Below are 24,837 nucleotides of genomic sequence, written 5' to 3' on the forward strand. Positions count from 1 at the left end.
GGCCAAGGAGATCTCTTTAGAAGGGGCAAATATTTGTCATTTTTCACAGATTTTGAGACCAAGGTGGATGTGGTTACAGAAACCCTGCCACTAATCCCGGAGGGTTGCAATAATGCATGATGTAGTACCCGTGTAAGATTCTGAGACGGGAGGCGTGATTTGAACCCGCCACGCTAGGGTCCAACAGAGCCTGATTTATTGCACTGCTCCAGGAAAGCTAACAAGCAGGAATCTGTTTTATCGGTCTGCGTGTAAAGAAAGTCACGCTGCTTGCTTGGCTAGAACCACTTCCCCCCGATCCAATCCAGCTCACACCTAGCTCAAACTTCCGACATCTGCCTGGCAAACACATGTGACCGCCCTCCTAAAGCATTTACAACACATTGCGCCACCGAACAAAGCCTTCGTCAAAGGTGCAAGGGGCGACATTTCAGGCTGAGGAATGAGTTTTAAAAAACTCCATCGACTACATTCACCCCCCAAACTCGCGGTTGATCTGAACGCAACTGCAGATCCGGGTCACATAACAATTGCCAGGGACATCACGCTGCTTGTTTAGCGAGTACCACTTCCCCCAAATCCGGCTCATCATGCCTGGCTCGAACTCGGGACATCTGCCTTGCAAACACACGTGACCGCTCTGCACTTCAGCACTTTGGATTTGAAATGATACAATGACTATGAGTTTAAAGCTGTAATTTGAGGGTATTTTCGTCCATATCAGGTGAACCGTTTAGAAATGAAAGCACTCTTTGTACATAGCCCCCCCCCCCCCCCCCCCATTTTAGGGGGACAAATTCACGTATTTAAAGTAGGTCAAAAGTTTAGTATATTCCTAACACGCAATGATTACATCAAACTAAACTCCCGTGTTATTGTAATGGTGCGAGGTTAGCATGTTTTGGGGGTATGATATTTGTGCATCACTCATCATTATTCACGATTCATTCAGGACTATCCGTAATCATGGTAGCATCCACATCAATGAGGTAGTGTTTATGCAACAGTATAACTTTAGACCGTCCCCTCGCCCATACCCGGGCGCGAACCAGGGACCCTCTGCACACATCAACAACAGTCACCCACGAAGCATCGTTACCCATCGCTATTCAGCGCGCACCACCGCTAACTTTGCTAGCCGTTTCACATCCGTTACATTTAGAAACAGGACTCGCGGCCCAGGACTGAGTTTGGGAAACCCTGTGCTAAATGATTCAAATGTAAAACATAGAAACCATGTGTTTGATACGTTTAATTAATTCCGTTCCAGTCATTACAATGAGCCTGTCCTACCCAATTAAGGTGCCACCAGCCGCCTGTGCTGGGGATCCCCCATCCCCACACCCAGTGCTGATGTTTGCATAGCTGTATAAGTGTGTTAGGTTTTAAAATAGTTATTTTTACCTATTTGTCATCACATCGATTCCATAACCTCTGGGGCAAAGTGTCCTTTATTTACCTTGTTGGGTATCTTCTTGAATTACTTGACTATTCAAGGTAACGTCATTTCCTCGACAGGCAAGTAAGCGCAAGTCTAGTGGGCGACAGCTGCTCGCGTCGAAGCTGAGTTTACTATATATGGGCAAAGCCAGGCATACGGAGAGTGCCCTTCGCTTCCGTGTTTGTGCGATTAGCAGAGTCCAGAACTGCCGGTGGATAAGGGAGGTTTGGCGTTTCATTCATCGGAGGAATTAATACAAAATCTGCGAATATGACCTATGATTTGAGTAAGTAGTTTTATTAGTTTCATTTTTGAAATAATATACATTAAAGATGGACCTTTAATCGTTCCCTTAGTACAAATAGTGCTTCACCACAGAGAAACAGCTAACGTTAGCTAGCTAGCTACTGTAACTACGTGTGTAAGCACTAACCTCGCCCATTCTGCATTTTCAATCACATTTCTTGTCTTGAGACATCACACCCCTGCCAAAGTTCTTCTGTAACTAGGTAAATAGCCACGTATTCATAATTGAGTTTCCTCTCATTGGATGGAGCTTGCAAGGGAACCTACTCTGTTTTGAAATTGTTTGAAGGAAATATGGCACTCGATTTCTGCACGAAATATGCAACGCAGTGTTGACATGTCACTGAGTGTGGGTGATTTTAGTAACACTACACAGTCGTATGCATATTTTACACTTATCTGCTAACGTGTAGTTAATGTATCAGCTAAAAGCAGAGGTACATGAAGACTTATTTATTGTCTTTGTGACAGACGGCTATTACAGGGCGTCTGCTATGCATTTCAGAGGCCTGGCATCATACATAATACAAGCAACAGTCTAATTTAGTTTGTATTAATTGATTGAAGTGTAGTTTTGATTTGTCAGTTTTTACAGTTGCTGTAGGCTGGTCTTAATGTGTGTTTTTTGAAAAAAAATTACCAACCAAATAGGTCAATGCCTAGACTAACTTAGATGATGTTGTTATTATTAATAATACACCTTTCCTTGCCGTTCACACAGAGCATGTATTTGCCAGCCTCCCGCAGATGGAGCGAGGAGTTGCCAAAGTCCTTGGTGGAGATCCCAAAGGCAACAACTTCCTCTACACCAATGGGAAGAGTGTCATCATCAGGAACATAGATGTAATTCTTTAAATCTAATGGACATATCACTTGACACATTGTTGGCAGCTGATAACCTGAAACTCACAGGCCTATATTTGGGTGTGTTCATGTACAGTAAAACGTGTCAACTGGGCTGGTCAGATTTTATTAAAGGATTTAACCTCTTCCCCAGTCTATATTGTGTGTGAGAACCTGTACTAATGTTCAAGTTTTGCCTTCATCTCTGACAGAACCCTGCCATAGCTGACATCTACACCGAGCACCCTCATCAAGTTACTGTTGCCAAGTATGCTCCCAGTGGCTTCTACATTGCGTCTGGAGGTAGCTAGATAGTTATGACCTACTTGTGTGTATGTACTGACATGTATGTGTAACGGATAGATGCACAGACACTACATGTTAATGTATTTTAATTGTAGTATGTTTGTTTTTTGTCCTGGCTTTTTTGTTGTCGGAGTCCAGTAAGACTAGCTATATTTTCGTTGGCTAATGGGATCCTAATAAATTATGTCTTATCATGAAACGTGAATGCTTTTTCAAATTCACTCGGATCTCATCTGTCAATGGATTTGTTATAATTGTGAATAGTGACAAGACCGGTACCTGGTCTTCTCATGCATGTGGTTTCTGTGGAGAACATCTCATTTGCACAAAGCCAAATGGGCAGAGATCATTTTTATGGTCGTGATGCCAAATCTACAACGTTCAAATATGTTTCCTACAGATGTGTCTGGTAAGATCCGTATCTGGGACACTACCCAGAAGGAGCACCTTCTGAAGTACGAGTACCAGCCTTTTGGGGGCAAAATCAAGGACATCGCCTGGACTGAGGACAGCAAAAGGATTGCTTGTGTGGGAGAGGGACGTGAGAAGTATGTCTGTAGGGCCTAGTTTAGACCACATGCAGGACTGTGACATGGTGCCTGTACCGTTATCTTCCAAATAAGAGCTCTGGTCCTGCTAACAGTGCAGCATTTACACTTTGGTGAACAATGGTTGTACGTCATAGAGGATTGCATAAGCTTTATGTCCGCTGTTAACGCGTTATGGGGTGTGCAGGTTTTTGTTCCACATCAGCAATAACATGTCCATAAATTATAGAATCATGATCAGCTGAATCAGGGTTGTGTTCAGTTAGGCATATGCCAAACTCTTTTGAAACTAAAATTAACATTCTTAGTGGGTATGTTCAGGTGATGCCTCTTGTTCAATTGCTTCCTCCCGTTTTGTCCTCTGAACATGTTCCCAGCATGTTGCGGCAAAAGCTCTCAACTCTAGTGACTAACCCTGTTGTAAACATTCCAGTATCTGACATGAATTGAAAATTAAATTACTAGACATTGCTTGAACCCCTTTAAAATGAGATATCCGGACGTCAGAAGATTAATTCAAAAACACCCTTCACCCAAGACTTTCATAACTCTCCTAAAACTTGGATAAGGTTGTCTCTTTCATCTATGCACTTATGAATTATGAATGATTTGCTTCTATCTAGTGAATCGCTGCACATTTTGCATTGCATCATGTCTTGTCCAACTTTGTAAATGTGTGTGTTCTTCCTTACAGGTTTGGGGCTGTGTTCCTGTGGGACACTGGCTCCTCAGTGGGCGAGATCTCGGGCCACTCCAAAATCATCAACAGCGTGGACATCAAGCAGACTCGCCCCTACCGCCTCATCACCGGCAGTGATGACAACTGTGGGGCCTTCTTTGAGGGACCCCCTTTCAAGTTCAAGTTCTCAAGCACAGTGAGTGGCCTTTTCTCAATGAGTCTCAACTTGTGTCTCTGGCCTCCCTTTTTAGAATAAGGTTAGAAGATACAACATGGAAAAGGTCAAGTGGTCCAAATAAACTGTCAATGCATAGGCCCAAGAGCAGAGTGTAGTTCACCTTGACTACAATATTGTCAATATGTTCACTACAGAGTGTTCTTTGCTGTTCTGGAACCCTCTTTAAATTAGATGGGGGGGGGGGGGTACATCCAATATTAGTTGGATGTACCCGCACCAAAATTCCAGTATTTGTCCTTGATAGTTTGCTCTCCATCTTATTTTTAAACAGTGAGCTAATTTGTTTTCAGCACTTTATTTCCATGACTAATCAAAACTCACTTTCTCATGGCTCGCTCGTCACTCAGCAGCAGACATATGGTGAGCAATAACATCAAGTCAGTGTGCAGTATCGAATTGCAATACATAGACTTGTGAGAGTCGCAATACATATCGTATCAGCACCAAAGTATCGTGGTAATATCCTATTATGAGGTTCCTGGTAATTCCCAGCCCTACTTTAAAGCCTCATCAGAAATACTCAGCTTTTTTTTTGGGGGGGGGGGGAGAAATTCAGCAGCATGTTAACCAGACTGTCATCAGCAGCTCCGCATCATGAGCCAAGTGACTGAGACAATGTCAAAATCTCCTTTCGCACTTTAAAAGAAACCCAAGTTGGCTTGACTCCTACACACACTGATACGTTCCATGGTCAACAAATGTATGGCTTCCCAGTGGTGTAAATTACTACTTAAGTCATTTTTGAGAGTCTGTACTTTACTATATTCCTAAAAATATATACTCCACCAATCAGGCCTTTCTGGTAGTGGCCAGACGGAAGCCACTCTTCAGTAAAAGGCACATTGCAGCCCGCTTGGATTTTGCCAAAAAGTCATTAAAGTTCTCCGACCACGAGAAACAAGATTCTCTGGTCTGATGAAACCAAGATTGATCTCTTTGGCCTGAATGCCAACCATCACGTCTGGAGGAAACCTTTCACCATCCCTATGGTGAAGCATGGTGGTGGCAGCATCATGCTGTGGGGATGTTTTTCAGAGACTGGGAGACTAGTCAGGAAAGATGAACAGAGCAAAGTAAAGGGAGATCCTTGCTGAACCTGCTCCAGAATGCTCAGGACATCAGACTGGGGCGAGGTTCACCTTCCAACAGGACAATGACCCACACAGCCAAGACAATGCAGGAGTGGCTTCGGGCCAAGTCTCGGAATGTCCTTGAGTGGCCAAGCCAGAGCCCGGACTTGAACTTGATCGAACAGCTCTTGAGAGACCTGAAAATAGCTGTGCAGCAGCGCTCCCATCCAACCTGACAGAGCTTGAGAGGATCTACAGATAAGAATGGGAGGAACTCTCTCCAAATACAGGTTTGCCAAGCTTGTAGCGTCAAACCCAAGAAGACTCACTGCCAAGGTGCTTCAACAAAGTACTGAGTAAAAGGTCTGAATAGTTATGTAAATGTAATATTTCAGTTAATTTTAAAATTTGCATACTTTTGATAAAAATCAGTTTTTGCTTTGTCATTGTGTGTCGATTGCAATCTATTTTAGTAAGTCTAATGTAACAAAATGCTTGAAAAGTTGAGTGTTTTGAATACTTTCCAAACGCACTGTACATTCTTGACTACTTTTTTTGAGTGGTTCTCAGGATCAGTGTTATGTACTTTCACATGTTGTCAACTGCAAGTTGAGGTCAGTACAGACCGACCAACTTATTCAATAAGTATCCTTTTCAAAAAATGTTTTGGTGCATTATGCTTAGCAAACTACCTGCCTTGGAGCAGTCAGCTTTTTTGCAGTTTTGGGATGATGTGTCTGGACTAGGGTTTGCTACAGGCTGCCACCAGTCACTGTTTGTGGTCTTGGGCCAAGTCCATACACATTTAGTGCTTATAAATACACATTTTAGGCCCATTAGGCTAATTTAGCAAAAAATATTGGGTGGGGGTGGAGAAACAACAATCAATACATTACAGAAATTAAAACCTACTACAATTCAACGTGATCCACCCTAAAAAGAAAATAATTTGTACTCCTCTGTAACAGATACTCTAAGCACATGACCTCACTCCGCAATAATTGAGACTTATGAGATCTACTATATGGGTGTTGAAAAGGGAACCTTCTGTATCGAAACATCTGAAATTCCTCCAGAAGTAGGTTGTCCCTTCTGTATTTTTTTAAATGTATTTTTAAATTGTACCTTTATTTAACCAGGTAGGCTAGTTGAGAACACCTTTATTTAACCAGGTAGGCTAGTTGAGAACACCTTTATTTAACCAGGTAGGCTAGTTGAGAACACCTTTATTTAACCAGGTAGGCTAGTTGAGAACACCTTTATTTAACCAGGTAGGCTAGTTGAGAACACCTTTATTTAACCAGGTAGGCTAGTTGAGAACACCTTTATTTAACCAGGTAGGCTAGTTGAGAACACCTTTATTTAACCAGGTAGGCTAGTTGAGAACACCTTTATTTAACCAGGTAGGCTAGTTTGAGAACACCTTTATTTAACCAGGTAGGCTAGTTTGAGAACACCTTTATTTAACCAGGTAGGCTAGTTTGAGAACACCTTTATTTAACCAGGTAGGCTAGTTTGAGAACACCTTTATTTAACCAGGTAGGCTAGTTTGAGAACACCTTTATTTAACCAGGTAGGCTAGTTTGAGAACACCTTTATTTAACCAGGTAGGCTAGTTTGAGAACACCTTTATTTAACCAGGTAGGCTAGTTTGAGAACACCTTTATTTAACCAGGTAGGCTAGTTTGAGAACACCTTTATTTAACCAGGTAGGCTAGTTGAGAACAAGGTCTCATTTGCAACTGCGACCTGGCCAAGATAAAGCAAAGCAGTGTGACAGTTACACATGGCGTAAACAATAAACAAGTCAATGACACAGTAGAAAAAAATAAAGTCTATATACAGTGTATGCAAAAGGCATGAGAAGGTAGGCAATAAATAGGCCTTAGGAGGGAATAATTACAATTCAGCAGATTAACACGGGAGTGATAAATGAGCAGATTATGAAGTGCAAGTAGAGCTACTACTTGTTATCCGGACAACATTCCCTCCGATTTGACACACTGAACTCTGTCTGCAAAGTAGTTGGTGAACCAGGCAAGGCAGTCATTAGAAAAACTGAGGCTACTGAGTCTGCCAATAAGAATATGATGATTGACAGTCGCAAGCTTTGGCCAGGTCGATGAAGACTGCTGCACAGTACTGTCTTATCGATGGCGGTTATGATATTGTTTAGTACCTTGAGCGTGGCTGTGGTGCACCCGTGACCGGCTCAGAAGCCGCATTGCACAGCGTAGAAGGTACGGTGGGATTTGACGTGGTCAGTGATCTGTTTTAACTTGGCTTTCGAAGACTTTAGATAGGCAGGGCATGATGGATATAAGTCTGTAACAGTTTGGGTCTAGGGTGTCACCCCCTTTGAAGAGCGGGATGACCGCGGCAGCGTTCCAGTCTTTATGGATCTTGGACGATATGAAAGAGGTTCAACAGGCTGGTAATAGGGGTTGCAACAATGTCGGCGGATAGTTTTAGAAAGAGCGGGTCCAGATTGTCTAGCCCAGCTGATTTGTACGGGTCCAGGTTTTGCAGCTCTTTCAGAACATCTGCTGTCTGGATTTGGGTGAAGGAGAAGCTGGGGAGGCTTGGGAGAGTAGCTGCGGGTGAGGCGGAGCTGTTGGCCGGGGTAGGAGTAGCCAGGAGGAAGGCATGGCCAGCTGTTGAAATGCTTATTGAAATGTTTGATTATCATGGATTTATCAGTGGTGACAGTGTTACCTAGCCTCAGTGCAGTGGGCAGCTGGGAGGAGGTGCTCTTGTTCTTAATGGACTTTAGTGTCCCAAAACTTGTTGGAGTTAGAGCTTCCAGATGTGAATTTCTGCTTGAAAAAAAAAAAGCTAGCCTTTGCTTTCCTGACTGCGTGTATTGGTTCCTGACTTCCCTGAACAGTTGCATATCGTAGGTACTATTCAATGCTATTGCAGTCCGCCACATTATGTTTTTGTGCTGGTCAAGGGCAGTTAGGTCTGGAGTGAACCATATCTGTTCTTGGTTCTGCATTTTCTTTTGAATGGGGCATGGTTCTGTATATTCTCTTTTTTTTCAAAGGCGTTTGTAGAAAGCTGGCTAAATGAGTTAGTCAGGTAACTGTCAAATTACTTGCAATATTTTCAAGAGACTTAAACTTGACAGTATAATTGATAGACAACAACCAATATACAAATGTTGATTTCTTAAATTAACCAGAAAATCAATAGTTAATAGTCCTTTTTGGAAAAGCTCAAGTCTCTAACAATCCCCTACCCCATCCTAGGACCACAGCCGGTTTGTCAACTGCGTGCGTTTCTCTCCAGACGGGAACCGCTTCTGTACGGCTGGCGCTGACGGTCAGGTGAGTCCGCTAGCTACCAGAGCTGCTCCATGGTCAGGGACCCAGCATCACTAAGGTGGTCTCAGAACCCACCACAGTTGGTAGAACATTGACAGCCTGTCTTAATTCTTCTAGAATTGTATTTTATACTGAACAAAAATATACATGCAACATGTAAAGTGTTGGTCCCATGTTTCATGAGCTGAAATAAAACATTTCAGACATTTTCCATACGGTCAAAAAGCTTATTCTATCAAATTTGGTGCGCATTTCTTCTTTTGCCAAGATAATCCATACACCTGACAGGTGTGGCATATCAATAAGCATGATCATTACACAGGTGCACCTTGTGCTGGGGACAAAAGGCCACTCCAAGGTTGTCACACAATGCCACAGATGTCTCAAGTTGAGGGAGTGTGCAATTTGGCATGCTGACTGCAGGAATGTCCACCAGAGCTGTTGCCAGAATTTAATGTTCATTTCTCTACCATAAGCAGTCTCCAACGTCATTTTAGAGATAATGGCAGTACACCCGACTGGCCTCAACCGCAGACCACGTGTAACCACGCAAGCCCAGGACCTCCACATCTGGCTTCTTCACCTGCAGGATCGTCTGAGAACAGCCACCCGGACAGCTGGTGAAACTGAGGAGTACTTTTGTCTGTAATTAAGCCCTTTTGTGGGGAAAACAAATTCTGATTGGGTGTGCCTATGCCCACCCATGGCTGTGCTCCTGTCCATTCATGAAATCCATAGATTAGGGCCTTATTTATTTCAATTGAGTTCCTTATATAAACTAACTCATAATTGTTGAATGTTGCGTTTATAATTTTGTTCAGTATATTTTAGTGAACGTGTGTGGTGGAGGGGGATTACAAGTATAGTAGAAAACAGCTGTAACTCAGCACATTAATGTCAGATACTTTCCAGTGAACTGACAATAATTGCTGACTGGAGGGCAGTAGTAGACAGATGGGTGTTTTACCCTACAGTACTGGTTCTTACTAGAATTGTCAAATTGCCCTGTTTTCCTAGATCTTTCTATACGACGGAAAGACTGGCGAGAAGCTTGGGGCTCTGGGTGGAGCGAAGGCCCACGAAGGAGGAGTTTATGCCGTAAGTATCTCGACAGAGTTTCTCTTATTGTTCAACTTTGCCTGGTGGTTTGAGACATGTAGGCATTGGGTTTTTACTTTAGCCTGCTGAGAATGGAATCGTCAGTCTTTTTCCTCTTCAGCATAACTTGTCAGGCTTCACTGCTAAGGGGTGAACACCCAGTCAAGATTAAAGCTGCCATGCAGTTGCTAGAGAGGCTTGAACGTAAACAAACTAAATTAATGCTTTCCTTTTCAAATTAGAAGTGCAATGTGTTCCTGTGAAAACCAAGTCAAACTTTCTTGTACCCACTGCATTTTAAAACACTTTCACTTTGCATGCCCCCAACAATATTTGATTTCTAGGAATTTGAATTGGTGATTGAGTGTCACAACATTATTAGACTGTATCTAATGTATTCCATCACTGGCATATCTGAACTGGGATTCTAACCCACAACATGACATACACTGCAATGCAGTGTTGGAATGTCTAGTTCCAGTGTGACTACTTCAGGTCTCAGGAAGACTGTAGTGATTAACTTAGCCATCTGCTTAATAAAATGCTTGGGACTGTACATTTTGCATTACCAAAGAGAAACTACAGCGGCACAGGTTTCCTCTGAAAGCATTGTGATAACCGACAGTGATGTGATGCCTATTTGTCACCCTGGGTCCACTCATTCCCTCTGTTCTCCTTCAGGTGAGCTGGAGCCCTGACAGCTCCCAGCTCATCTCTGCCTCGGGTGACAAGACTGTGAAGCTGTGGGATGTGGGCACCAGCATGGCCCTCACCACCTTCAACATGGGTGCCGACGTCATGGACCAGCAGCTGGGCTGCCTGTGGCAGAAGGACCACCTGCTCAGCATATCCCTGTCGGGCTACATCAACTACCTGGATAAGAGCAACCCCGACCGGCCGCTCCGCACCATCAAGGTAAGCCTAAACCTTCTTTCTCATTACAGGGTTTTCAGAATGCAGTATGGTGTAGTTTGAACACATCTTAGATTTGGGGAATGAGGGTCAGGGCTTGAGGGTGTTTAATATTTTTTACAATTTGGACACAACTGGCAGGCTTATCTCCTGATATTGATGCTCTGCCCAGAAACGGTCCCTAGCTGACTTAGCTTGTTTACAAACATTATCTTTATCCTGATCACATAATCTTCCTTTAAAGTTGTCTTCAAGTCACTTGTTACTCAACACAAGCACATAGTTCAGTAACAGGAAAGGAGATGGCATACAAGTGGTTGTCAGCATTCCTCAAAATTAAATAGTAAATTTTGACAGTTTGCTAGAGTCCCATGAAATTGCACAATGATTGGAAATGCTGAATTCGTGCCAAAACTGAAAGTATCACAACTGCGACACTTGAGTCAAATAGAATGAATGTTCTTAACTGACTGTGCTAAACAATTCTCTCACATTATGTGCCTTACAGGGTCACAGCAAATCCATTCAGTCCTTGACCGTTCACAAAAACAAGGGGAGGGCTTACATCTACTCTGGCAGCCATGACGGGCACATCAATATCCTTTCACTGGGAAAATGAAGGCATGCTGTGTCAACACTGAGGCATATTAATGATGAACTGTGCTTTCTGCGCAGGCCATTTCCCCTGAATGAATGGGGCTTATCTAGGTGGTTGGCATTTGGAACACAAGGAGCCTAATAAATTCCCCCAAGTGCTAATAGTCAAAGCTTTGTGTATTCATAATCCAGTAGCAACATTGGCACCTAATGAAGACTCACATAAAATATAATGGCTGCTTATATTCCATTACATAAATGTACTGCACAACTGTTACGAATGTCCTTGTATCCATCTGTTAGTTTAACAAGAGGCCCACACCACCAATGTTATGGTCCCTTGTGTTAGTTAAGATCTGCTCTGCTGCCCTCTCCTGGTGTCAGTCAGACAATCCTTAACTGTGGCTTCCACATTACTGGGATGCCGAGACCGGGGAGAACAACTGCTTCTCAGGGAAGGGCCACAGCAACCTTGTCACCAAGATGGTAGTGGACGAGGCCGACCAGCTGGTGACTTGCAGCATGGATGACACAGTCCGCTTCACCAGCGTGACAAAGAAAGAATACAGGTGGGTCCAGAAGTGTTCTATACTGAAGGTAGAAGATGAGATTAAAATACAGATTTCACTGAAATATTTATCAGTTCTCTCTTATCTCTAGTGAGGGTAGCTTTGTAATAATACTGCTTCCTTATGAGATTCACTTTTTGTCATTGGACAAGATAGCTGTTGTGATGTCGTACTTTCGGTGTGTTCATTCATAAACCAATAGTGACATGTATATTTGACACCTGTTCACTGGACATGCTGCCTTGTCCTGGACCTGCTGTTTCAACCCTCTTGCTCTCACCTGACCTCTGAATGCTCGCCTATGAAAAGCCAACTAACATTTACTCTGGAGGTGCTGATGTGTTGCACCCTCTATAACCACTGATTATTTGAGCTTGCTGATCATCTATGACCGTTTGAATGTCCTTAACGATCTGGCCTTAATGGTTATGTACTCTTATCTCTACCTGGCATAGGCAGAAGAGTGTGGTTCCTGCCTTTCTAGGTATAAATGCTTCAGCTGCGTTACTTGCTCTTTGAGGTTTTAGACTGGGTTGCTGTATAGCACTTTTTGACTTCTGCTGATGTAAAAAGTGCTTTATAAATCCATTTGATTGAACACTATTAATGATATTGGAAAGGGCATCGGTGGGACCAAGTCATTGGTGTTAAAGTCGTGTTGCAAGTCAAATTTGTGACTCGAGCCCACACCTCTGAGAAAGGGTATGTTCAGTTAATAGTGAATCTATTGACATGTTGATTTCAACCCCCCCCCCCCCCCCCACCAAACTGAATTGCAGAGAAAAAACTGCATGATAGTGCACACAATGTACTTTTTCACTTAAGTTTTCATGTACTGAATACAAATCTGAAGTGTGTTTCTGTCACATTTTCAACTCTACTATTGCATTAAATAGCAAATGTTCCCACTCTGATCTTGCCTTGTGCACTCTAGCCAACAGTTTACAGGTAGACTGTGCTGATAGGCTAGTCTACATGAGATTATGGCTAAATTCAATATTTTATTTTGTCCAACGGCAGTAGACAAAAGGGTAGAACTTTACTCGCATACTTGTGGCTGGAAATGTGGTTACTAACAGTTTGTTTTTGCAGTGCTTCCAACCTGGTAAAGATGGACGTCCAGCCTAAACATGTTTCCGTAGCAACAGGGGGGCTCACATTGGCCGTGTGCATTGGACAGGTAACAAAATCCTCTCCTAATGTGTGCCAACTCATGTCACTCAGGCATCATAGTATGGTAGACAGTGTTGTCAACACAAATAAGTATTTTGTGTCATTCATATATGGGTGACACCATTAAATTGTCTGTTCTGGATAGTGTTAATATTGACTGAATCTGTGGTTGTCAGGTGGTGTTGCTGAAGGACCAGAAGAAGGTGTTCATGCTGGACAGTCTGGACTACGAGCCTGAAGCAGGAGCCATCCACCCAGGAGGCAGCACTGCGGCAGTGGGCGGCGCAGTAAGTCTACATATAGCAACTTCATTTGAACTGGAACTATTATAGCTTAGTGTTGGATCAATGACAGTTTTCCTGAATAGCCTGATTATACACATGCACTTCATGTGATACGCAGAAGCTCCAGACTTTTGGTGCAGCTGACTAAAGATCCCAAGAAGTTGGATCCACAGCCACTCTGCTCTATTAACCAGTGCTATGAAACTGAGGGAATGACACTGTTCAACTGATTGCTGATTTTATTTAGGTGTGGGTTGGATCTAACTACTCAATATTCCTCCCCTTGTCCATAGTATTTCTTTGACACTTCTCTCCCTCCTCCCGGCAGGATGGGAAGGTCCACTTGTATTCTGTCCAAGGCAACACTCTGAAGGATGAGGGGAAGAGCATGGAGGCCAAAGGGCCAGTCACAGACATGGCCTACTCCAAAGACGGAGCCTACCTGGCTGTCACTGATGAGAAGAAGGTCGTCACAGTTTTCACCGTGGCGGATGATTACGCGGTATGCAGTCTCCCACGCATCCATCTCAAGCAAAATTTGCAAAAATAACCTATTAACATGTCCCATATTGATTGTCCTGAATGCTCAAATTATGTACAATAAATATATTCCTAAAGCCCGATGAACAGCAAATGCAATTTGGGTTTGTGAATATCAGTCGGGTAGGGTAATGCATACAATCATCCCATCAATTTGAGTATGAGTGGAGACTTAATGTTACATGTTGGATTCTGTATCCATTTCTGTTTATCCCCCTCCTACAGGTCAAAAATGATTTTTATGGACACCACGCTAAAGTAGTTACCTTGGCCTGGTCCCCTGACAATGAGCACTTTGCCAGCGGTGGAATGGACATGATGGTCTACGTTTGGACAGTGAATGATGCAGACAAGAGGCTGAAGATCCCAGGTGAGGGCCAAAATAGCTGTCAGAGAGAAGGTGGCACACACACACCCACAGAGAGAAGTGTCTGGAGTTATTTAAATCCTCTCTTTGTTATCGTATTCAGATATTTGAAGTCATGGAAACTGAAGATGTTGCTTGGATAATGTGTTGCCACTCTCGACAGGGGTGGGGTTTTAAACTGCTGATCTTTCTGTAGCAACCATTTTGAGCTGGTAGTTTGATTTGTCAGGACAACAAATGTTAACATTACAAAAAGTACGGGGGGGGGGGGGGGGCTGTTGGGATAATTTTTAAAAATCAAATTTTCAGTGTGTGCTAACTGGCGAGGGAGGTATCTTGTAGTACCATTACTGCAGAATTTCCCCAATGTTCCCAAATGTAATTATTTTCACCACCGCTAGATGGCAGTATCTTCCAGACCATCATTCTAGGGCAGCCTTAAAGTATGTACCTGTTAATGGTGGGTCGTGATGTGTCAGAGTAAATTTATAACTATTTAATTAATTATTGGAATTGATTTGGCCAAGTGCATCTACGGTCTCTGCTCAGTTTGGCAGCTGCGCGAGTGAGAGGGGGATGCCCGTGTGCTTCACGGGTTATCACATTTTTTTTCCCCTGCAGTTTTCTTGATCACTCCGCGACACTGCAGCGCTGTCAGCCATGACTTGTCATTCCCACTCGCCATCACTCACCGCTGTTATGAAATGGACTCATGCTAGCCACAAGTTCTGACTGAGCTCAATCGTTATGAAACGGATATACAGTGATGAGTTTCTCTCCCTTTCATACAAACTTATAACGAGGAGCTCCCACAATGTGTTTTGAGCGGTGAAGTGCTTAGTAATGGCTCTCAAAACGAACAAATTAATAAAACGACACGTCCTGACCAAACATCTACAGCATGATGGTAAACCCAGGGAGTTCTTTAAGAACCCGGCAGAATGCTTCAGGAAACAGTGCTTCGACAGTGGAAAATTTAAGTCTGCTAGCAAGGCATTGTTGTAATTTTATAACAGGTGATGAGCACAAATAAGGGAGTACAAACTCATCGTAGCTGTGAGTTTCTCTTTTCAAACAATCCCCTGGTCTTGTACACAGGTAGTAGCTAACATTCACCAAAGCAAGCTAGTTGCTGATAGTGCAACCCTAGTAACAGTACGGAAGTAAAATGATCAGGCCTACTGTAGAAATTATTTTAAACTAGTCTAGGTTGGAACTGTTGCTGTTAAAATACAATTTGTATTCTTAACTGGAATAAACTAAGGCAAGATGCTTTTTGAGGCAAACACCCAATTGTGGATTGTTCATCTACAGCAGGAAGTGGTCTCCTGCCTGACTGAGAAAGCAGTAGATGTTCTGATCCAGTTTGGCACCACATACCTATGTGAGTCAGGGTTCACAACTCTGACATACTTAAAAACCAGTACAGGAAGAGTATGACCTCAGTGTTGCACTTGCAAAAACAGAGCCCAGAATATACATGCTTTTTGAAAACTTCAACCAGCCACACCTCTCATTAGGACTCAGTGTGTTGTCTATATCTGTGTGATGTGATCAATCAGTTTATTCCAGTTCAGAATAGAAATATGTATTGTATTTTAACAGCAACAGTTCCAACCTAGACTTTCAACATTTTCTACAGTAAGATGTACAAGAGGCCAGGTCATTTTTCATCTGTACTGTTACTTAGTGCAACCCTATCAAACTGAGCCTGTGTGTTCTGTTGTACATCTGTGATGTGATCGATCTCTTTATTCCAGTTCAGAATGAAAATGATTTATTTTAGCAGCAACAGTTCCAACCTAGACAATGTGTAAGTGTTTTTAATGGTGGATAATACCGATGTAAATATCTATTCATGTTTATTTAACTTCATTGTTGTTTTTGTCTATATTCCATTTTGTTTTAGGCATAAGGGCAATGAAATGTACTGACTTTTATTTATAGTTGCATATTTTCCTAAGCTTGGGTCCCAGGAAAACACAGAATATCTCATTTAGGTCCCAGGCTAAAAAGGTTTAAGAACCCCTGTTCTAGGGATACATTAAAATGCTCACACTTTCCAGTGGAAAACCACATGCTCAAGTTTTTAGCAGCAACACATACTGTATATTTACTCCCAATGTTTTAAATGTTAGCCATATGACATCACTTACGTTCTCTCATCCCTTTCCACAGATGCCCACAGGTTGCACCATGTCAGTGGCCTGGCCTGGATAGATGAACACACGCTAGTGACCACCTCTCATGACGCCAGCATCAAGCAGTGGACTCTTAAATTCTGATCTGTACAAGAACGGATCATTAGGGACAAGGACTACTGTAGACCGCTCTTACTCATATAATATTGTATGTATCTAATTGGTCTCTTGTCAGCAACCCCTGAAATTGTCAGTCACTGCAGAGAAAAGCTTATCTAAAGCAAGAATCCCAACGCAGTCTTTTTCTTTGATTCTTTTAAATGGTTCACTAATGCACGAACAAAGAAAAATAACCCAAATAGCTGCATTGATATCAAGCTTTTCTGGTCAAGGAAACAAATTGTAAGCTCAACATTCCAGAGGCAACAGCCTTATGTCAGTTCAAACTGAAATGCCTGTGCGTGGTTGGAGAGTTGTTTCATCTGAACTCTGTTAACTGGGAATGACAACATTTATGGGGGGGGAATTATCCTTATTGACAATGGAGGTATATTTCAGTTACATTCCTGAATGGGATTGAGTTGCGAATGAATGGCCCTCCGATTGTGCTTGCCTGTTAGTTCATGTTTTCAGTCGAGGTTGATGTTACCATTTGTATGGGAGTGGGTATTTAGCTCTTTTTGCCTCTTTGACTCCATAACGTCAATGTCTTTCAGAATGATTTCTAGTTGGAACAAATGTGATTGGGGAAGCAATAGTAGGAACTTAAAACAAGAAAGAAATGAATCATGTGTACAATCAAAATGCTGTCTATTCAATGAAGCTCCTGTACTGCTCACGATGTTCCCGTCTCACACTTTTTACTTTTTTTCTTTTTGTGATGCATCCACTTTTTCCTAAGGGTGGATATTAATGACAATAAAACAAACGTTACTAATTTCTAGCAACTCATGTCCATTTCGTGCTACTCATGTTTAAATTAATACTGCGAGTTTCTGTCAACTAATTGTTGATACCATTTCTATGTCTCTGCGTGCAGCTGACTGAATATTTAGGATTTTTATTTAATTTTCCTCCCTAATTTTGTGGTATCCAATTGGTAGTTAGTCTGGTCCTATCACTGCAACTCCTGTATGGAGGCGAAGGTCAAGAGTTGTGCATCCCTGGGACGGCAGGTAGCCTAGTGGTTAGAGCATTGGGCCAGTAACCGAAAGGTTGCTAGATCGAATCCCTGAGCTGACGAGGTAAAAATCTGTCCCTGAACAAGGCAGTTAATCCACTGTTCCTAGGCCGTCCATTGTAAATAAGAATTTGTTCTTAACTGACTTGCATAGTTAAAGTTTAAATATATAATCCTCCGAAACGAGCAGCACTGCCCACTTAACCCGGAAGTCAGCCGCAACAAGGATACATCTGACGATGTGTATGCATGCGTCCGGCCTGCCATAGCAGTCGCTAGAGCCCGATGGGACAAGGACATCCCGGCCGGTCATACTTTTCCCTAAACCGGACAACGCTGGGCCAGTTGTGCACCGCCCCATGGGTCTCCCGGCTGCGACAGCCTGGTCTCAAACCAGGATCTCGAGTGGCACAGCTAGCACTGTGATGAAGTGCCTTACACCACTGTGCTACTCGAGAGGCCTGAGTAACTACAATGTTGAGCCATCTTCCGTTGTCTCCTATCACAGCCATTTAACTCTAACTGGTTTAAAACTCCTCTCTGGCAACTGAGTTTATGAAGGATGACTGTTTCTTTGTAGTGACTGGGTGTATTGATACACCATCCGAAGTGTAGTAACTTAACAGCCCAAAACACATTTCCTCTTTGATAGCCTATACAATCTTAATTGAATAAATGTTAAATTCCGTCTCTAACACAAAATAAGGAACTGAATACGTTCTGACGTCACTGTATCACCCTGATGTTCCTGTACTGCCCGTGTCTGAGTAAAGGAAACGGGTAGATCAGGCCGTGGCTGGTGTCCCGAATGATCTTCTTGGCCGTCCTGCGACACCTGACGCCAATTGTAATGAACCTTTCAGCAGCAATAACCTAAAACACAAGGCTGAATTTCTTCAGCATCCTGAGATTGAAGAACTGTTGACATGCCACCTTCACCACAGTGTCTGTGGTGAAGGTGACTGTTGGTTTCTCAGAGAGATGCACACTGATGAATTCTCCACGATGGCCCTGTTGATGAAGATGGGGACATGCACAGCCTGGTTCCTCCTTTTTTGCTTTGCTGACATTGAGGGAGAGGTTGTTAAACTTGGCACCATGTTGTCAAGAGTGCCTACCTCCCTGTAGGCCGTCTCGTCGTTGGTAATCTGGCCTACTACTGTTGTGTCTTCAGCGAACTTAATGATGGAGTTGGAACTGTGTGAGGTCATGTGTACAGTTCAAGTTGGTAGTTTACATACACTTAGGTTGGTGTCATTAACTCATTTTTCAACCACTCTACAATTTTCTTGTTAACAAACTATAGTTTTGGCAAGTCAGTTCGGACATCTACTTTGTGCATGACACAAGTAATTTTTCCAAAAATGGTTAGATTTTATAGAACTTAATTGACTTACTGTATCACAAATTGGGTCAGAAGTTTACATACAGTGGGGCAAAAAAGTATTTAGTCAGCCACCAATTGTGCAAGTTCTCCCACTTAAAAAGATGAGAGGCCTGTAATTTTCATCATAGGTACACTTCAACTATGACAGACAAAATGAGGAAAAAAAATCCAGAAAAATCACATTGTAGGATTTTTAATGAATTTATTTTCAAATTATGGTGGAAAATAAGTATTTGGTCAATAAAAGTTTATCTCAATACTTTGTCATTGCCAGCAAAGTTTATATAACAGAGGTCAAACATTTCCTGTAAGTCTTCACAAGATTTTCACACGCTGTTGCTGGTGTTTTGGCCCATTCCTCCATGCAGATCTCCTCTAGAGCATTGATGTTTTGGGGCTGTTGCTGGGCAACACGGACTTTCAACTCCCTCCAAAGATATTCTATGGGGTTGAGATCTGGAGACTGGCTAAGCCACTCCTTTGTTTCCCGGACGGTGTGTTTGGCATCATTGTCATGCTGAAAGACCCAGCCACGTTTCATCTTCAATGCCCTTGCTGATGGAAGGAGGTTTTCACTCAATTTCACGATACATGGCCCTCTTCATTCTTTCCTTTACACGGATCAGTCCTCCTGGTCCCACTGGGTGAGATCTTGCGGGGAGCCCCAGATCGAGGGAGATTATCAGTGGTCTTTTATGTCTTCCATTTCCTAATAATTGCTCCCACAGTTGATTTCTTCAAACCAAGCTGCTTACCTATTGCAGATTCAGTCTTCCCAGCCTGGTGCAGGTCTACAATTTTGTTTCTGGTGTCCTTTGACAGCTCTTTGGTCTTGGCCATAGTGGAGTTTGGATTGTGACTGTTTGAGGTTGTGGACAGGTGTCTTTTATACTGATAACAAGTTCAAACAGGTGCCATTAATACAGGTAACGAGTAGAGGACAGAGGAGCCTCTTAAAGAAGAAGTTACAGGTCTTCTTGCTTGTTTGTAGGTGACCAAATACTTATTTTCCACCATAATTTGCAAATTCATTAAAAATCCTACAATGTGATTTTCTGGATTTTTTTCCCCTAATTTTGTCTGTCATAGTTGAAATGTACCTATGATGAAAATTACAGGCCTCTCATCTTTTTAAGTGGGAGAACTTGCACAATTCGTGGCTGACTAAATACTTTTTTGCCCCACTGTATATAGCACAGCAAACGGCACACAATGAGAAGCCATACAACGCTGCAATAATAAGTTAGAATAAGCAAAAATAAGCAAATGTTCTATACAAAGTGTTAGCCTTCGCCTTTGAGTATAGGTATTAAGAAACAAACAATTCAATAGGGTTGTGCTTTACCTTGTTGGACTTGTTCTGGGCTTCGGTTTTTCCATTTATAGTTAGAGGTTGGAAGCCTCCTCAGTATGTGTTACACCTGTGCCGGTATGTCATCTTGTTAGTGGGGAGGTGTTTCACCTGGGCTGGCCCAGTGCTCCAGTTGTCTTGAGAGATGTGAAGGGTTAACCTTTGTCTGATTTTCCCTGTTTTTGTTTTGCTCCACTTTTTGGTTTGCTTCCTGTCTTGAAGTTTGGTGTGGGTTTTTCTTTTGTTTGCCTCTTCTTGGACAAAATTAGTGGGTGTCTTTTAGGTCCCAGTTGTTGTTGCTAGTCAACTTTCGGTGGACACCCCCATGAGTGTCTTGCAGAACCCCACCTGTTAAGTTTTGGTTGTTGTCATGGACTCTTTGTTAGTTCCCCCTTCTGTTTGACAATTTGGGTTTTCTTGCTGGGGAAGTAAGACTCCAAGATGCCACACCAAGATACAAACCACAATTTACTTTAATAAATACCTTAAAGCGGTAGTCCAGTCAAATGTGATTTACCAGTTTTTTGTAATGATATTTACACACTGATGTTGAAAACTCAAATTGTGAAAAGGATGCTTATGCCCTTCAAGTGTAAGAGCATTTGGAGAGAAAAAAAACATATACCTGTTCAGGTGGGTGGAGTTTTTGGCCCACAGCATGACATCAATCTGATCCGATTATTCCGACCAATGACCAGTCATCTTTTATTTGCATATGTATCCTCCTTTTTGAAGGGGTAAGCGGGGTAGGCTCTAGAGCCCTCAAACTCAACGCTGGACCTCGAAGCCAGTTCCACTGTTTGTTTTCATTGTTCCCTTCTAATCAGGGACTGATGTAGACCTGTCACACCACGTGGGTACAATTAATTATCAGGTAGAACAGAACCAGCAGGCTCCGAACCTTGTAGGGCAGGGTTACTCAACTCTTACCGTATGAGGTCTGTAGGCTGCTGGTTTTCTGTTCTACCTTATAATTAACTGCACCCACGTGGTGTGCCAGGTCTACATCACTCTTCGAAGTCCAGAGTTGAGTTTGAGGGATCTAGCGCCTACCAAGCTAACCCCTTCAAATAAAAGATGATTGGACATTGAAAAAATGCAGTGGAACTGGCTTCGAGGTCCAGAGTTGAGTTTGAGTGTCGTAGAGTAATGGTTGAATACCCCTGCTCTAGAGTATAGATGATCCTACCTGCCTATCAGGGCTGTGTATGTAAATATATTTACATTTGTATCAACATGCCCACATGATCAGACTGAGCATTGTGATGGCAAACTGAGGCTCAGGGAAATAAATAATTAAACATATATTTTAAGTTATTTAAATGAAATAAACATTGATTTATTAGAGAGAGTGATGATTTAAAAATATAATTAAAAAGTCTGCATGGGGGCTTTAACAATGATGCTCGACAAACAATTCTATAAAACACTGACAGCAAACTTGTGCTCAGAGCACACAATGTGCCCCTCATTTATAGGGAGGGGCACAGGTGTGCTCAATCAGATTATTAATCTGCAAACAGGAAAACAAACATAATGGAATACCGATCACGTTCAACACAGAATGGCTGTCCTAACAAATACTTAAACAGGCTATCAGTAACAGGGATTATCCACCCTGTTACACTGGTATGTGTTATGACCATTTATGTAAGTGGATTTGACACGGTTACAAAATAACATTTCTTATTTGCAATCACATCGATATATTTAATGTATATTCAGAATTACTACAGTAATTGCAATTTATTTCAGATGAAAGTAGTACGTTTAAAAAAAAAAAGTTTTTATTTTATAAATGTCACCTTTATTTAACCAGGTAGGCTAGTTGAGAACAAGTTCTCGTTTGCAACTGCGACCTGGCCAAGATAAAGCATAGCAATTCGACACATACAACAACACAGAGTTACACATGGAATAAACAAAACATACAGTCAATAATACAGCAGAACAAAAGAAATCAAAAAGTCTATATACAGTGAGTGCAAATGAGGTAAGATAACTAGTTAAGGCAATAAATAGGCCATGGTGGAGAAGTAATTACAACATACCAATTTAAACACTGGAATGGTAGATGAGCAGAAGATGAATGTGTGTAAAGGGGCGAGATAAATAAATAAATACTGTATGGGGATGAGGTAGGTAGATAGATATATGGGCTGTTTACAGATGGGCTATGTACAGGTGCAGTGATCTGTGAGCTGCTCTGACAGCTGGTGCTTAAAGCTAGTGAGGGAGATATGAGTCTCCAGCTTCAGAGATTTTTGCAGTTCGTTCCAGTCATTGGCAGCAGAGAACTGGAAGGAAAGATGACCAAAGGAGGAATTGGCTTTGGGGGTGACCAGTGCGATAAACCTGCTGGAGCAGGTGCTACGAGTGGGTGCTGCTATGGTGACAAGTGAGCTGAGATAAGGCGGGGCTTTACCTAGCAGAGACTTGTAGATAACCTGTAGCCAATGGGTTTGGCGACGAGAATGAAGTGAGGGCCAACCAACGAGAGCGTACAGGTCGCAATGGTGGGTAGTGTTTGGGGCTTTGGTGACAAAATGGATGGCACTGTGATAGACTGCATCCCGTTTGTTGAGTAGAGTGTTGGAGGCTATTTTATATATGACATCACTGAAGTCGAGGATCTGTAGGATGGTCAGTTTTATGAGGGTATGTTTGGCAGCATGAGTGAAGGATGCTTTGTTGCAATATAGGAAGCCAATTCTAGATTTAATTTTGGATTGGAGATGCTTAATGTGAGTCTGGAAGGAGAGTTTATAGTCTAACCAGACACCTAGGTATTTGTAGTTGTCCACGTATTCTAAGTCAGAGCCGTCCAGAGTAGTGATGCTGGCGGGTGAGCAGGTGCAGGCAGGGTTCGGTTGAATAGCATGCATTTAGTTTTCCCTGCTTTTAAGAGCAGTTGGAGGCCACGGAAGGAGATTTGTATGGCATTGAAGCTCGTCTGGAGGTTAGATAACACAGTGTCCAAAGAGGGGCCAGAAGTATACAGAATGGTGTCATCTGCGTAGAGGTGTACCAGAGAATCACCAGCAGCAAGAGCAACATCATTGATGTATACAGAGAAGAGAGTCGGCCCGAGGATTGAACCCTGTGGCACCCCCATAGAGACTCTCAGAGGTCCGGACAACAGGCCCTCCGATTTGACACACTGAACTCTATCAAAGAAGTAGTTGGTAAACCAGGCGAGGCAATCATTTGACAAACCAAGGCTGTCGAGTCTGCCAATAAGAATGTGGTGATTGACAGAGTCGAAAGCCTTGGCCAGGTCGATGAATACGGTTGCACAGTAATGTCTCTTATCGATGGTGGTTATGATGTCGTTTAGGACCTTGAGCGTGGCTGAGGTGCACCCATGACCAGCTCTGAAACCAGATTGCATAGTGGAGAAGGTACGGTGGGATTCGAAATGGTCGGTAATCTGTTTGTTAACTTGGCTTTTGAAGACCTTAGAAAGACAGGGTAGGATAGATAAGGTTATGAAAATAGTACTGTAAGTTATATTATACACTGCTCAAAAAAATAAAGGAAACACTAAAATAACACATCCTAGATCTGAATGAATGAAATATTCTTATTAAATACTTTTTTCTTTACATAGTTGAATGTGCTGACCACAAAATCACACAAAAATTATCAATGGAAATCAAATTTATCAACCCATGGAGGTCTGGATTTGGAGTCACACTCTAAATTAAAGTGGAAATCCACACTACAGGCTGATCCAAGTTTGATGTAATGTCCTTAAAACAAGTCAAAATGAGGCCCAGTAGTGTGTGTGGCTTCCACGTGCCTGTTTGACCTCCCTACAATGCCTGGGCATGCTCCTGATGAGGTGGCAGATGGTATCTTGAGGGATTCCTCCCAGACCTGGACTAAAACATCCACCAACTCCTGGACAGTCTGTGGTGGATGGAGCGAGACATGATGTCCCAGATGTGCTCAATTGGATTCAGGTCTGGGGAACCAGCGGGCCAGTCCATAACATCAATGCCTTCCTCTTGCAGGAACAGCTGACACACTCCAGCCACATTATGTCTAGCATTGTCTTGCATTAGGAGGAACCCAGGGCCAACCGCACCAGCATATGGTCTCACAAGGAGTCTGAGGATCTCATCTCGGTACCTAATGGCAGTCAGGCAACCTCTGGCGAGCACATGGAGGGCTGTGCGGCCGCCCAATGAAATGCCACCCCACACCATGACTGACCCACCGCCAAACCGGTCATGCTGGAGGATGTTGCAGGCAGCAGAACGTTCTCCACAGCGTCTCCAGACTCTGTCACGTCTGTCACATTTGCTCAGTGTGAACCTGCTTTCATCTGTGAAGAGCACAGAGCGCCAGTGGAGAATTTTCCAATCTTGCTGTTCTCTGGCAAATGCCAAACGTCCTGCACGGTGTTGGGCTGTAAGCACAATCCCCACCTGTGGATGTCGGTTCCTGACCGTTTGAGCAGACACATGCACATTTGT

General features: G+C 42.8%; 1 protein-coding gene across 1 annotated transcript; it reads left to right on the top strand.

Moving 5' to 3' along the window:
* The first annotated feature begins 1,482 nt into the window (after positions 1-1,482).
* Positions 1,483-17,379, top strand: LOC109891374 (WD repeat-containing protein 1-like). Its single transcript, XM_020483861.2, has 15 exons — positions 1,483-1,727; positions 2,469-2,590; positions 2,803-2,893; positions 3,297-3,444; positions 4,139-4,319; positions 8,683-8,760; positions 9,775-9,855; positions 10,537-10,770; positions 11,276-11,363; positions 11,777-11,933; positions 13,026-13,113; positions 13,283-13,393; positions 13,719-13,892; positions 14,156-14,300; positions 16,476-17,379. Exons 1-15 carry the CDS (start codon positions 1,712-1,714, stop codon positions 16,580-16,582), a joined length of 1,821 nt encoding a protein of 606 aa, XP_020339450.1. The 5' UTR covers positions 1,483-1,711; the 3' UTR covers positions 16,583-17,379.
* The last annotated feature ends 7,458 nt before the right edge of the window (positions 17,380-24,837 follow it).

This window comes from Oncorhynchus kisutch, linkage group LG5 (assembly GCF_002021735.2).
Source record: "Oncorhynchus kisutch isolate 150728-3 linkage group LG5, Okis_V2, whole genome shotgun sequence".
NCBI classification, from domain to species: Eukaryota; Metazoa; Chordata; class Actinopteri; order Salmoniformes; family Salmonidae; genus Oncorhynchus; species Oncorhynchus kisutch.